This window comes from Argopecten irradians, chromosome 4 (genome assembly GCF_041381155.1).
Source record: "Argopecten irradians isolate NY chromosome 4, Ai_NY, whole genome shotgun sequence".
Lineage (NCBI taxonomy): Eukaryota > Metazoa > Mollusca > Bivalvia > Pectinida > Pectinidae > Argopecten > Argopecten irradians.
In genome coordinates, this window is record NC_091137.1 from 8,470,935 (window position 1) to 8,487,206 (window position 16,272).

Sequence of the window (16,272 nt, forward strand, 5' to 3'; positions counted from 1 at the left end):
GATATCAGAAGAGGTTAATTACAAACAATTTGACTTTATGGACATCACTATAGACTTTATGGACATCACTATAGTTGTGAATAATGCTGCCATTAGATCACCATAATGAAGACCTTAAAACACTGTCTATGTTCTAACATCGAAAGACAGTACAACACTTGTCTGTTTTTGTTGCCATTAGTGACTAAGTCAGAATAGGCCGGAATTGACCACCTGCTAAGAACCCAACATACATGTATATAATATATGATAACCAAATGCTAGGCCTGGACTTCTTAGTACATATAATAGAAGTTGAACACCTTAATTATTGGTCAAAAGTGGCAGTCCACTTTCCAGCATCCCTAACTTTCTGGTAAAAGATTTTCACTAGTTTGATCGGCTCCTTGTGAATGAAGTCAAGATTATTCATTCTACAATATACAATTTTCCACAAAAAAATGCAAGGTTATGTATTTATTGAGTCATATAAATAACCATACATATCTATACATACTAATCACATGTTATATACACACAGGTACAATTTATATAAATAATAAGAGTAAGCAATGAATTGTGAAACAACATTCTCCAGAAACATCCTGACAGCTGTGAGATGAATAGTCGTTTCTCTGTCATATATTATGAAATAAACACATTCATAATTGTAAAATATTCATAAAGTGAAATGTGACACATAGAGTGAAACAATCAAGTTTCTTAAAAGTTTCAAAAGTAAAAACTGCAAAATCTGCACAGAGCTAACAGTACCAAGAGATTCAAGATAGTAAATGGCACTGCTCTAGAGTGATCTAAGATGAAATGTACTTTAATGTAGTTGTTCCTCTGAAATTTGACACAAAGATGTGGATAAATAATAAACATACAAATTGCATACAATTGTAAATCTATTACAGTAAAACATAAATATTAAAAACAAAAACCACAAGACAAGTAAGCGTCAGAATACATGATTATTCAACATAAAACATCAAACGTGCAAGCATTACATAAAATAGACATTCAGACAAAATGGTTAATGGTATTCAATACCCACTTTTAAAGAAAGGAGGAGCTGGATGCATGACAACCCACCCTACAGAAACCGGCTTATGCAGCTCAATTAAAATTAGTAAGTTCTACAAATGATGATAATTCACATTTTTGCTCATTAATTGTTCATTAAACAATAATCTACAGTACAAAATACAAAAAAGAAATATAAAGCTATAAATTTGATAAATCTATGCATACAACCTTATCAAAGCAAGGAAAACCTTTAACAATTACTGACTTGGTTAATGTGAAATGTAAATTAGTTTAAGGCAAATGCAGATAAGTATACAATGTCTCTAAATGGACATTACAAAAATAGCACCATATGAAAGCTGGCTATCAGCAGTTATCATCAACATGACCAGCCATTTACTCTCTAGCAAACAGAGTATTTAAAATCATAAAGTAACTTTGGTTAGGTTGGATATTTTGAAACCCAGTCAAAATACTTGTAGAGTTATACATGCATCCACAAAATCCCTGAAAGCATGATTCTGAGTCCTTAAACTCTTGAGTTTGGAAGCACATATCTGTTTTTTAAATATTTTGACACTATAAATTTCTGAGATGTGATAACTTTGCAAAAGAAAAAGTCTTGAGTCAACTGGACCCAGTTTTATGAACATTCCTTAACTTAAAGGAATTCCTTAACTTAAAATTCTCAATAGGAAATTATTACGGAAGTTAAGGAAAAACCCTAAGTTAAGGAGCCTTCCTTAAAATCTGCAATGCTTTCCTATGGAGAATTTTAAGTTAAGGAACTCCTTCAAGTTAAGGAATGTTCATGAAACTGCCCTGGATGAGCTTATTTCTGGATTTGAACCTTCAGAAAACTCCTAATATTAATAAAACTTATATAACTAAAGAAAATATTACCTAGACCTCAATAGAAATCAATCATTGATTTTTTTCAAAATTGTGTAAGTTGGTGATTATCACAAGCTAATCTGTCATGTCAATAAATTTTTACTCTGTGAAAGAATTTTTACCTGCTTACATAAGCTTCAATAAACTTCACTAAATTTCCAGTTCTGAAAATATCTAGGTTTTCTTGTTTGTCTCTAATATTTCACATCTCCCGACTGTTTGTATTACAACTGAGTGTCCCTTGCTGGCTGCTCATCCTCGACTGATTTTCTTAGACTTGTCGTTTGTCTTTGGAGGTGGCGCAGACTCGGCAGCAATGTGGCGGCCATACAAACTGCAGAACAAGTCATATATTGTTGTAGATTAAGGAGTAACTGACAACATGTCACATAACACTACCAAACTTTTAATTATTTAACTTGCGAATTATAACAGCATCATGATTTCAATTTTATGCATGATATAATCTTTAATTGGCTATCTATATATTTATTATCAAAGTATATCCTCTTCTTTCTCACAACATTTCAAATCCACTAAAATTTTAACGTCCTATTAACAGCCAGGGTCATGTAAGGACGGCCTCCCATGTATGCAGTGTGTAGCTTGTGTGAAGTGCGAGGTGCATGTTTTTGGAGACTGCAGTATATTCGTGTTGTGTCTTCTTGTATAGTGGAACTGTTGCCCTTTTTATAGTGCTATATCACTGAAGCCCCTGCAATTCAAGGATCCCAAATACACACATACACTACCTAACCTCCCATAAACAAGAAATTTCTGAGCAGCATAGTATCTTCTATGATATCATATATAAAGTATATTGGATAATCTCTCATATATAAAGTATATTGGATAATCTCTATGTAAACTTGAAAAAAAAAGAAATATCAAGCAATACAAATCCTGTATATAACATGAAATATACTTTCTTTCATGTTTTGGACTTTCAAATTATTTCTTAGGTAGAAACATTTGAACCAGATATTAAAGAAACTTACAATCTGTATGTGTCTGATCTAATGTAGTCAAACACATGGGACACGCCCACCTGGTACTGGTCAGCTATTGGGGTCACCCAGGGGTTATTCTCTCCGCGGAACACCTGCTTAGATCCCACAAGGTCAAGGTTACCTAAAACATAAACATGTCTTTTATTCACCAAATTAATCCAAACAAAATCACTCACACCCTATGGAGGAAAATGACAATATACATATTAGTTATATATGAACTTGTCAGAAAATCTTTAAAAACATGATATATATTTAAAGAACACAAGAATTCCAGGGAAGTGAATGTGTCGCCTGCACAGCAGTCATAATATCACAAAAAATAGTTATTTACAGTTGAAAATCAAGTCCCGTATCACACCCATTTGAGATTTCATTAATATAAAGCAATATATGCATACATGTAATTTGGTTGAAATCAGATAATAACTACAAAAGTTATTGAGCAGATCCAAGAAATTATCTGTTTTGACGATTTTAAAGTATATGCAAATATTATTTAATTTTGACCAGTATCAAACCAATCTGATATCTCATTGATATAAATTAAAGCGTTATACCTTATTTATTTATTCGATTGAAATCAGACAATTAATACTGAAGTCATCGAGTGAAAACCAAGTATTTATCTGTTTTGTCGTTTTTTAGTCACATAACTCTTGCAAATATTGATGGATTTTGACCAGTATCAAACCCATAACAGAACTTAGATATAAAGCAAAATACTAAATTTGCTTGAAATCAGACCATAAATACTAAAGTTATCTAGCAGAAACCATGAATTTATCTATTTTAAAAGTTATCTAGCAGAAACCATAATATATCTCTTAGATATAAAGCAATATCAGACCATAAATACTAAAGTTATCTAGCGGAAATTATGGATTTATCTAAAGGTATTTTAACGATTTTTAAGTCCTGTAACTCTTGCAAATATTGACAGATTTTGACCAGTATCGAACCCATCTGAGATCTCATTGATAGAAAGCAACATACCAAATTTGGTTGAAATCGGACAATAAATACTTAAGTTATCGCACAGAAATCTTTTTCCAGACACCGAAAGAGTGATACCTATATGTCGCTCTTGCGTTGCAGTGGACACAAAAAACCATCAGATTATACAATAAAAATGACAATACACACCTATCTCGGGTGGCAGTACTGTTAGTCTGTTTCCTTGAATGTGAAGTTCTTTGAGGCGAGGCAATTCTCCAACTTCCTTAGGGATAGCTATCAAATCATTGTCTCTCAAAACCAGCTACAAATATAAAACATAATATTTCATACCCTTTCTAATTTCACTACACTGCTAACAATTCCAAATCTATGAGTGATATTTCATATACCTCTCTATATAAACACCAAAATCATGTATAAGATTTCATTAATATTTCAATGACTGTTTACATGCATGAATCCTGGATTAAATCACTATCTCTATTTAGATGAAAACTTACGATCTGAAGGCTCTTCAGACGGCCAATCTCAGGAGGAATTATCTCAAAATCATTATCACCAAGGTACAGAGCCCTCAATGTATCTGGAATAAAATAGTGGTAAAATTTAAACTATCAAATTGACCATGAAGTGATATTCTGTCCAGTTAGGTTGGTGTTGCAATATACATTTTAGCATTACTATGTGGAGGTTAAAAGAGATTTAATCAACAAAAATATTTCATGAGGAAAGGTGCATCCAATAACCAAGAGCAATGAGCAATACATGTATAATGTGAATAAGGATAAATTCATACAATGAAAGACTAAGATGGCTGATTGGTTAGATGTCCCTACATATAAATGTAACAGAGCACATGAATCGATACAAACATTAGTCATAATCACTGCTTCTGCCAGCATTCGAACTCAGGACATCTGGGTTACAAGTCTGACACTCAACCGATCGAGCTAAAGAGAAGTTCTCTCTAGCTGAGCGGTATATTGCAGCTAGTATTCACCAGGGTTACATACTTCCCCCTCAAGGACAGAAGTCGTCCTCAAGTTTCTAGGGGTTAACAGCGATACCTGTGAGGCATGGCTGAGTATTTTCCGAGTCCCTACATGAGCGCCAATGTAACAGAGCACATGATTTGATACAAACACAATTGCTTCCTCTGCCAGGATTCGAACTTGGGACCCTTGGGTTACTAGTCTGATGCTCAAGCGATCGAGCTAAAGAGAAGTTCTCTCTAGCTGAGCGGTATATTGCTACTAGTATTCACCAGGGTTACATACTTCCCCCTCAAGGACAGAAGTCGTCCTCAAGTTTCTAGGGGTTAACAGCGAAACCTGTGAGGCATGGCTGAGTATTTTCCGAGTCCCTACATGGGCGCCAATGTAACAGAGCACATGATTTGATACAAACACAATCGCTTCCTCTGCCAGGATTAGAACTCAGGACCTCTGGGTTACTAGTCTGACGCTCAACCAATTGAGCTAAAGAGAAGTTTTCTCTAGCTGAGTGGTATATTGCTACTAGTATTCACCAGGGTTACATAAACACTAGTCCTGAACCTCTGGGTTGTAAGTTCTGATCTCTTTTGGGGCATTTGCCAGGTACTGATTGCTGGTCGGTAGTTTGTATCAAGATACTATGACTTTCCTCCCCAACCCACACCAGCAATGTTTTTAAATGACCCTGCCTATAAATTACAGTAGACCCGCAATAATCCAGACGTTGATAGTCCATAAAATTCAAAATCTGAACAGAAATGTCAGGGAACGGATTTTGGTAACGTAATTTATACCCACTACCCTGGAAATTCAGACTCTGAATCTGAAACTCTATTTTGGGAATGGAATGTTATTAATAAAATCACACAATAATCTTGAAGATTTTGTCTCGCCACTTGCCGAGAAAATCCAAAGCCACTTTTTATGTGTACAATAAACAGTACCTCTTGACACCGTATCATTATGTGAGCGACTTTGTGCAAGGAACTCATTTAAAAGTTAGACGTGAATGTGGTTGTTACACATCAGAAAGTAAAAGTGTTTTGTGGAAATGGTCAATAAAAACACACATTATACAAAATAACCATTTCCATTAGTCGATAAAAATGTTTTGAACTACTTCTTTTCATGGTTTTGTTAGGCCAATGATGTAGATATAGATCCTTGGTGAGGCATTTTGAAACATATAGTTTGCCGTACAACAGATCAAGAGTTGTAGTTATAGGCCTATGCTACATCGTACAAAAACGTCTTTTAAAAAGAAATATTTTTATTTCATATTCATAACGTAATTATCTGAAAATAAAACAAACTTAAAAACAACGAAGCGTTTATTTTAGTACATAAAAACCAATCATCGATTACATGGACAAGGGGAGTAACTTTTACAGGAGAATTTAATTCATTGACTAAGATCACAGAATTCAGCAGTCCAGAAAATCGTAATCCGAACAGTTTAGGCTGGGCACAAAAGTGCCTGGATTATCGAGGGTCCACTGTAGAGGATGTCAAATCAAACAAACCAAATCATAAAAGGAGAAGCGATTAAGAACAATATTTACCCAAACAGAAGAAATTTCCTGGCAGTGATCTCTCATTGAGATTGTTGTAAGTCAGTTCCAACACTTCTAACACAGGAAATGCTCCAAATCCACGGGGCAAAGAATTCAATCTATTCATTCTGGAATACATAATATATGTAAACCATCAATTTCATCATTTTGAAGTGAGGCTTATTACAGTACTAAACATATAGCTCTGAAAACATCAAGAAAAGCTTGTCCTTTTATGCTATCCTAGCATCATGAAATCAATTTAGGTTTTTGCACAGCTTGTTATTCAAATTCATATACATGTACTATGAAAACTTTTCCAATGTCTGTTTTATTTTCATCTGTAACTGGGTATTGAGTCAGATATCAAAAGAGTAAAAACTATCAACATCATGGAAAATAATAGGAATAGTTTTAGTTCAATGATCTTCCTGGGATTTTCTCTGATGTTTATAATTTAAATGAAAAAAAAAACATAGAATCTACATATATATAACTTACCCCAAATTCAATATCTTTAACTTCATCATGGAATTGATTGTACTTGGGATTTCCTGAGAAATCAGACAAGTTACTTTTCAATTATCTATGTTTGGTGAAGGGGTTGGCATAAACAATGTTTCAGAGGTATAGTCATTTAGAAATAAATAAAATCATGTTTACAAAACAAAAAGTTTAACTATCTTAAACTAATATTATTAAGTTAAACACTTTAGCCTTCATATTCCAGTTCAACTGAAAATCATTTATGTGTTCATCTGCAGTTTATTAATTAAATATTACCTACATGTAATCAAATCCAAGGGAAGAATACTAACCTTGATATGATTGTTGAAGAGGTTAAGATGTTCCAGGTTAGCTAGCTCTGTGATATTGGCAGGAATCACTACAGAACAAAGCCAATGATATACAAGAATTAATGGATTTAGAAATTTCAAAACTCTATGGGGAGCATATTAATTACGAAAATCATATACTAAACCAGTGCAATTATAATCAACAATCAACCATTACACAAAGGGAGAAAAATATGAAATATATTTGACTTATTTAGTTTATTATACTACATATAGTTATACAGCTGGTATGTACATGATGAAGCAAAAATAAATCACCTGTTATTTTATTATGGGTCAGTGTAAGTCTGGTTACGTGTTGTAAATCCACTGAAATAGAAAGAAAAGCCCACACATAAATCCAACTGCAATAATCAACTTTAATACCAGAACACATTAACATTTACTTACATAGAGATTCCTTTGATTTAACAAGTCTCTCTCTCAATAAATAATAGGAATTAGCAGATGATATTGTTCAGTTTTTCATTTTCTATATTAATTTATAATTAATCATAAGTGAAAAGTCTTCACCCAGGTACTGGTATTCATCTCCGTCTTGAAGAACACGTTTTTAGATGAAAAATGTAGCGAGAAGGGCTTTACAACACTAATCGAGAGTCTAATGATGTTAGCAGCATTGGTAAATGCCAATCAAAGCGAAATAATTGGAGTTTTTTTTCCTAATTCAACTATCTTAGTGTTTGTTTACATATTTGACTTGTACTGACACCCCTTTAAATGTGTATGATTTTTTCAATAAGTATGACTAGTTTACATATATATAATTTACAGTCAGATATTCTAGCAAAAGGGGATCATTATGACCAAATCCTGGTAGTCTTCTAAACAAAATTGTACCAAGTTTGTGTCTCAAAGTAGTGAAAGTACAATTAAGATGAAGATTTTTGTGGGTTGTTTTGGGTTTAAACATTTGCTTTCCCAGTCCAAACCTGATAATTAAAGACCTTCTATCAAGTCATGGCACATATACAGGTGCCAGGGTTCTAAGCGGTGTTATAATTTCTGCCATATTTTTACTATGTAGCAGGATTCATTGGACTGGGTTGATTATCATTGACCAGGTAACTCAGTTAGTAGAGCATTCATCTATTGTTTGGAGGTTCTGGTCCAAACCCTCCTCTTTAATTTTGTGACAACGCTGTGTCTAGAACAATGCATGGGCACCCGCATCCTCAATGCTCCAGGGTTTACTATCACTGTTATTATATTCAACCCTGGACTATATCATTGTTAAACTGGAGGCAGCTCAGCAGAAAAAAACAACTGATTGATCACAGGCCTGAAGAGACTTCCTTTGAAGATTACAGAGAGAGCGATGCCTGACAGTGTCACCACAGTGTATACTCCAACAATGTTAGAGGTATAGCATGACGAGACACTTTTAGAACATTACGTCGTGTCTAACCTCTAACTTCCGATAGGCCATTTACGCGATGCTGAGGGTAACATTTTCAAAGTTTGGATTGTGATAATATAAAACGTTTAAATCATATTTAAATTGTCATCAATGTCAAATACCTACCTCTTTTTCATAAATCAACAAGTATTTTGACAAAATCAGCCGTAAAATTCATCTAAAACAAATATTTTCATATCCTAACGTAAACTTTCATGACCCAGACAAAACTTCATGATGAAAGCGATCTGACCGGTTAATAGAAAAAACGAATTGCAAAGTCCCCAAAACGCTTGATCTGCCTATACTTTTACTTCTGTTATGCCCGCTTGAATTCATGTTCCGTTTTTTGTTAAATCTAGGTCAAAATATTACGGAAAGGATTCATCATATCTAATCTGCTAAAATACTATTTTATGAGGCCTAAAGTTATGGTTCTACTATATAAGTGGGATAATTAATACCTAAACTGTACGTACACATCGATGTTATCACTGTTAGAGCTATAGATATTGATATAATTGCATTTTTCCTTCCGCTTTCATCTGACGTCGGAAGCTGCATCAAAGAAATAGGCCTTCGGAAATGAGAGTCGACAGTCAGCAAAGTAATGTCCGATAAAACAACCGACTGACCAGTCGACTCTCATGTTATAGAAGTACACAGTGTACAGTTATTAGATTCTTTTGATGTACATTTTGTACATCAAAGATTCAAATTCAGATAAAATTACAAGTGTCTTATGTTGCCTTCAGTTCTACTATGACATACTGATAGTCCAGGAGTGAATTTTACGACAGTGATAGTCAACTTGGAGCATCGAGGATGGGGCACCTGTGGTGAAGAAATGTTATTTTTGCATCGATCTACAAAATTTGCCTGAAACCGAAACAAATACTACTGCTCTCTATAATGCCATTATGAAAGCAAATACATTTGTACATACAAGCAACGCATGATAGATAAACATAGATGGAGGTCGAATAAATCTACAACCATAACAGCAGTTGGCTGTGTTATGACTTCATGACTTACACAGTCCTGGTACTTCCGATAAGTTTACAATTGATTTGTCGACAAGCTCCAGTTCAGGATTTTTTGTTTCTCTGTTTTCATCAACATATTTTTTGGCCTTCCCTGCCATGATCAAATTTTCGATACCCCTTAAAGAGTGCTGTTGATGACAAATTCCTTCTCAAACTTCACTGATGTCCCGTTTTGGAAGAAATCAAAACCGGAAATGCCTAGCAACATCTTTTTTATTGAATACATCCGAGATATATAGTGCTAAAATTGAACCGAAATATTTCAATTTTGAATACACATTTAAATAGAATGATCAAACACTTTAATTTCAAAAACAGTTTTGAACTTTAAGTCAGAAACCGTATTGCAATATTTCCAAAATAAAAAATTACATTCGCGGAAGGAAATATTTTGCTCCGAACTATTTTCAAGATGTCTGCGCCCACCAGGTTTTTACCTCTGCAGCTGAAGTAGGAATATTCTTACTAACTGTGTTGATTTAAAGATATGGCAATGGTAATGGTATATATGACTTGAAGCTGAATTCATCATTATTGTGTTTTAGTCTATTAAATAATTTACTCGTAACGTTAAGTGGGATTTTTTTTATAAGATTTCCTCTCAATCGAGCCCCAGTGGTTTCTGGTTTGATATGTAAATGGAGCGGGTCGATGTGACTTGTACATGGTGTTAAAAACGGTCTCTGTCACTCAGCTGAAGGAGCATGCTTCTTTGGCTCAGTCGGTGAGAGCCGTAGATTTCCATCCGAGATATATAGTGCTAAAATTGAACCGAAATATTTCAATTTTGAATACACATTTAAATAGAATGATCAAACACTTTAATTTCAAAAACAGTTTTGAACTTTAAGTCAGAAACCGTATTGCAATATTTCCAAAATAAAAAATTACATTCGCGGAAGGAAATATTTTGCTCCGAACTATTTTCAAGATGTCTGCGCCCACCAGGTTTTTACCTCTGCAGCTGAAGTAGGAATATTCTTACTAACTGTGTTGATTTAAAGATATGGCAATGGTAATGGTATATATGACTTGAAGCTGAATTCATCATTATTGTGTTTTAGTCTATTAAATAATTTACTCGTAACGTTAAGTGGGATTTTTTTTATAAGATTTCCTCTCAATCGAGCCCCTGTGGTTTCTGGTTTGATATGGAAATGGAGCGGGTCGGTGTGACTTGTACATTGTGTTAAATACGGTCTCTGTCACTCAGCTGAGGGAGCATGCTTCTTTGGCTCAGTCGGTAGAGCCGTAGATTTCCACGCCGGCGACCCGGATTCGATTCCTGGTCGGGGCACTCTACAGGAATGTGTATTTTCCCTGTTCTTCTACATTGGCGCCCAACTAAATAACCCATGGAAGGTGGTTAAAGAGTCTCTGGTTGAGATTTAGGAAATCTCAAGAAAAACAGGGGGATTAATGTAAAAGGAGCGGGTCGGTGTGACTTGTACATAGTGTTAAATACGGTCTCTGTCACTCAGCTGACGGAGCATGCTTCTTTGGCTCAGTCGGTAGAGCCGTAGATTTCCACGCCGGAGACCCGGGTTCAATTCCTGGTCAGGGCACTCGACAGGAATGTGTATTTTCCCTGTTCTTCTACAAATAGAACACATTTCATGTGTTTGAAGTTTACTCTGATAATGTATTTTCTATGTGCTGTTCGTGCTTTTTCACAAATCAACAGCAGTACAAGCCGATCTTTTTCTCTACTTTCCAAGAATATTTATCTGTGTCTTTAAACAGATTGGGGACACTCCCAGATAGTCCTTTATTTGAGTGATAATTTTGTTACCCAAATGAAATGCAAGATTCTGAGAAATGAAAACAGATAAAGTTGTTTTAAACATTTTTATCAAAAAACGGCGTCATAATTTTTACATTGCACCAGCACTAATACAACTTTCCACATCGATATGTCACACTCTATATTTGTCCCAAAACCCCCATTTGAGAAGGAACTTCCCCAATCCCCCCTCCATTAGAGAAGGAAGTTTTATTTCCGTAACAGATATTCCTTTTTTGGTCAGCTGATTATTTTATTAAAAGTAGTCTAAATCACTTGCAAATGAAGAGAGATAGCACTGAGCATCTGCCAGATGAAGATTACTTTTGCCAGATCATAAGAGCGTTTGAATAGCTTGATTTTATAATGAGCTTACTTCAAAGCATCATATCCATGGTGATAACCCATGATTCCCCTCCCTATATGTATAAAAAAATTGCAGCAGCAAACTGAAGCTGTAAGTATATAGGCTTGGATTATGAAAATTGTTTGGTTTTTTTTGTCTTATATTTTCATGTTTGTGTTACCTTAAAAGAGCTTTGCACTCTGTGCCCTTAGCTGCACCCTTATTATTCAAATGAAAACAAATTTCATTATCTAAATGTTTGTAAAAGTCACAAACAAAATTACATATATTGCTTACTATGGGGCTAAAAATAGAGCTCGGGTAAAACTCAATCAACCATGACTTTTTCACTAAATTTTCCTGATGGTGAAACACTACAGTCTAAGGAGAGCACCTAATTAAATTGTCACTTAATTAAATTATGACAAAGTGTCAAAATAGAATTCAAGTGTCATACACAAAATTTAAAACATTGAGTCTTTAATCAGTTATATGGCTCTCTGAAAATTATGATACCCTTTTTTGATGCAATTTTTTTAAAACAACTTTTTTCCGTTTTCATTTCACAGAATCCTGTATTTGTATAACAAAATTATCCCTCAAATACAGGACTGATACACAAATGAAGGACTATCCTGCATATACGGGAGTGTCCCCAACCTGTTGAAGGACCAATATTTGTCAGGGTATTATCAAATCCTCTCAGATATCAACAATACAACAACAAATAATTTTACCAATTTTATTAAAGATGCTCCACCGCTGACAAATAGTATTTCTAATCAATAAAAAAACAAGAGCAGACAAATTAATATTTATTTTCAGTTACAAAAGTTACTTACTTTACACCGTTACCACCATTGAAAAGTTTGAGCTTCTAATTTTATTTCAAGATAAAGACATCAAAAATAATTAATTGCATCCCGAAAAAATTCCCTTGCACTATGTTCTGTATGGAATGAATTACTAATTGCACATGCACCAAAAGCAAAAAAAATTATTTTATATTATTTTTTGTGTTAATTAGACATATATATACACGATTAAACACCAATTATTGCTCAAATGATGAATATCATTTCTGCTCTGTCGGCGGTGGAGCATCTTTAATATAAATACGTAATATTGTTTCTTACTTGTACAACAAGTTGTCCATTAATTCATTATTTATCTATCGCAATACAGAAAATTTCTATCTGCATGTCGCTGGGTGATGGCCAACACAATAGGGAAATTGAGATAATTCCAAATAAATGTTGAGCTGCAGACATTTGTGAAGTCGTGTTTTAAGCTGAAAATTTCTTATTGTTACATCAATTTTTAAGTCTTTAAACCTATTGGTCATGGAAAGTGACGGACAACTCTGATTACATAGAATAATGTTATGTTTTCATCAGACCTGGTACCACATCAAAAATTTCGGGTATGTTGAATCACCAAAGTAATTTATAATAACTCGAAATCTGGGCTATGAATCACATGATCAGACATGTGACTTCTGAATCTTTGTTGACATACTGCTGATCAGTGCACATGGACAGTCAAATACTGATGGCAACGTTTTAAATTAAATTAAAGTTTCATTTAAAATGAAGAAAATACCATCATTTTTGGGTACATTGCTGCAATGTTTTTATAAATTTATTTGTTTATAACACACACTCCCTTTTAACGATGCTCCACCGCTGACAGACCATAAATGATACTCATCAGTTGAACTATAATTGGTGTGTTTAATTGTGTATACATAATGGTGTTTACATATGTCTAATTAACACACACATAAATATAATGTGTAATATAATATACAAATATAATATATGTCAATGATTTTGTTTGTTACAGTCCACGCTTGAGTGTGTGTCTGTGTTGGAGGGTCACGAGGACCGAGTGTGGTGTGTCAAGTGGAACCCCTCTGGGACTTTGCTTGCCTCATGTGGGGGTGACAAGACTATCCGTATCTGGGGCCAAGAGGGCGATAAGTGGGTCTGTAAAACAGTTCTTGAAGATGGCCACCAGAGAACTGTCAGGTCAGTGGCATGGTCACCATGTGGCAACTATCTCTCAACTGCCAGCTTTGATGCTACAACAGGGATCTGGAGTCGTAAGGAGGGAGAATTTGAGTGTATAGCTACACTTGAAGGTCATGAAAATGAAGTGAAGTGTGGGGCATGGTCTTCAGGAGGCAGTCTTTTAGCAACCTGTAGTCGTGACAAAAGTGTCTGGATCTGGGAAGGTAAGGAATTTCTATAATAATAACAATTACTAGATTCTTCTTTCATACCTGAGTGACATATTTCTATCGGATCTACAAATGGAAACTTTCAATTTTATGGAGATTTGAAATACATTTTGTACCATTAAATTATATTACGACATGTCAAATACATTTGCTTCTTGAAATTAGCTATTTCCAAGTGTGCGCTCTAGATCTCTATTTAGGTAATCAAACATTTAACCAGAGGTCTTCTACTTTCAGAATGATAATATAATAAAGAGTATTATATTAAACTGCATGTGATTTATCAGCTAACACTGATTTATATTGACAGTGACAGAAGACGAGGAGTATGAATGTGCCAGTGTCCTCAGCTCCCACACACAAGATGTTAAATGTGTCACCTGGCACCCAGATAAGGAAATCCTGGCCTCCTGTAGCTATGACAACACCATCAAACTCTTTAAGGAGGACACGGATGACTGGACCTGCTTTGCAACCCTTGAATCCCATGATTCCACAGTATGGAAAATTTGTTTTGATAAGTCTGGATCAAGACTTGTCTCTTGTAGCGACGACCATACTGTGAAGATCTGGCAGGAATACCTGCCTGGGAACCCTGAAGGAGTGGCTACCAAAGGTTCTGATCCTACATGGAAATGTGTTTGTACCTTGTCAGGGTATCACAGGCGTGTTATCTACGATATAGACTGGTGTCACCTGACCGGTAACATAGCTACAGCAGCAGGAGATGATGCTATACGTGTCTTTGTTGAAGAACCAAATTCTGACAAAAATCAGCCCAGTTTTCGACTAGAGGTGACAGTAAATAAAGCTCACAGTCAGGATGTGAATGCTATTTCATGGAACCCTAAGGACCCACAGTTATTGGCTTCCTGTAGTGATAATGAGGAGGTCAAAATATGGAAATTCTCAAAAGGCTGAAATTATAATCTAATCCTAATTGTTAAGGTTTATGATTCAGTTATTTTATGTTTTGTTTAATTATTTTAGCTAAAGGGGATAGACATTGAAAAATCGCTTTATAATTGATAAACAATATGGGATAGCAATGAAAGTTAAAAACAGCTATCACTTGTGATTATATATCTATTGATATCCACTTATCAGGTAATGTTCCCTATGTGTACTTACAAACCTCATTATTGTCTTGGTAATGTCTCTGTATATTGTAGCTTTCTGGATGGAGAAATAGTTTGATTCAAGACATATACTGTAACACAGGGAAATTTTGTCTTTCGCCTTTTAATTAAATGCATAAACACATTTCTGTATTTAATTAAATGCATAAACACATTTCTGTATATAATAATGACAGGTCTTATCAAATGTGTAAACAAGAAATGCCAGATGTGAGAGATAACAAAATTGTTCTATATAATGTATCTATATACATTTCTGTTCAAAAAGGGACAACAGTTGATAACATTAAACCAGAGTTAATATTATATTCTGATTTATGCTTCTATGGCATATTTGATGGACAGGTATTTACACTATGGCGTGTAAGTAAGATTTGTAACCATAAGGATAAATAAAATGAATGAAGATCATAGTACATCAAGTTTTATGTATAAATTCTTCTTGTTTGTTTAATTAATTATTTTGAGGCTTTTGTTTCCAACTAGACAGGAATGTATTCCCCCCCAGCAGAATAAGTGTGAGTCCTATGGCCCAGACAAACAGAATCATTACTATCAGCCCCTCTCTCTACTTAGGGGCCGCGGTGGCCGAGTGGTTAAGATGTCCCAACATATTACCACAAGCCCTCCACCTCTGGGAAGCGGGTTCGAATCCCATGTGGGGCAGTTGCCAGGTACTGAACGTTGGCCGGTGGTTTTTTCTCTGGGTACTCCGGCTTTCCTCCACCAACAAACCTGGCACGTCCTTACATGACCCTGGCTGTTAATAGGACGTAAAAATAAACAAACCAAATCTCTCTACTTCTTCCTCCTTAGGCTGACTGTGGTGGCCAAATGGTTAAGATGTCCCGACAAATTACCAAAAGCCTTCCACCTTAATCTCTTGGTAGCAAGTTGGAATCTCATGTAGGGCAGTTGCCAGGTACTGACCATGGGTCAGTGGTTTTTCTCTGGGTACTCTGGCTTTCCTCCACCATTAAAGCTGGCACATCCTTACATGACCCTGGCTGTTAATAGGACGTAAAACTTAACAAAAC

The 16,272-nt window shown here is 35.0% G+C and overlaps 2 protein-coding genes across 2 annotated transcripts; one reads left to right on the forward strand and one right to left on the reverse strand.

Annotated features, from left to right (window-relative positions):
* Window positions 1-443: 443 nt before the first annotated feature.
* LOC138320508 (ras suppressor protein 1-like) lies at window positions 444-9,932 on the reverse strand. Its single transcript, XM_069263508.1, has 9 exons — window positions 9,715-9,932; window positions 7,539-7,589; window positions 7,242-7,309; window positions 6,925-6,977; window positions 6,433-6,551; window positions 4,376-4,458; window positions 4,062-4,176; window positions 2,904-3,036; window positions 444-2,239 (listed from the first exon to the last, which is right to left on the reverse strand). Exons 1-9 carry the CDS (start codon window positions 9,821-9,823, stop codon window positions 2,158-2,160), a joined length of 813 nt encoding a protein of 270 aa, XP_069119609.1. The 5' UTR covers window positions 9,824-9,932; the 3' UTR covers window positions 444-2,157.
* Window positions 9,933-10,612: 680 nt separating this feature from the next.
* Window positions 10,613-15,367, forward strand: LOC138320509 (probable cytosolic iron-sulfur protein assembly protein CIAO1 homolog). The gene is made up of 3 exons (XM_069263509.1): window positions 10,613-10,740; window positions 13,700-14,090; window positions 14,407-15,367. Exons 1-3 carry the CDS (start codon window positions 10,732-10,734, stop codon window positions 15,015-15,017), a joined length of 1,011 nt encoding a protein of 336 aa, XP_069119610.1. The 5' UTR covers window positions 10,613-10,731; the 3' UTR covers window positions 15,018-15,367.
* The last annotated feature ends 905 nt before the right edge of the window (window positions 15,368-16,272 follow it).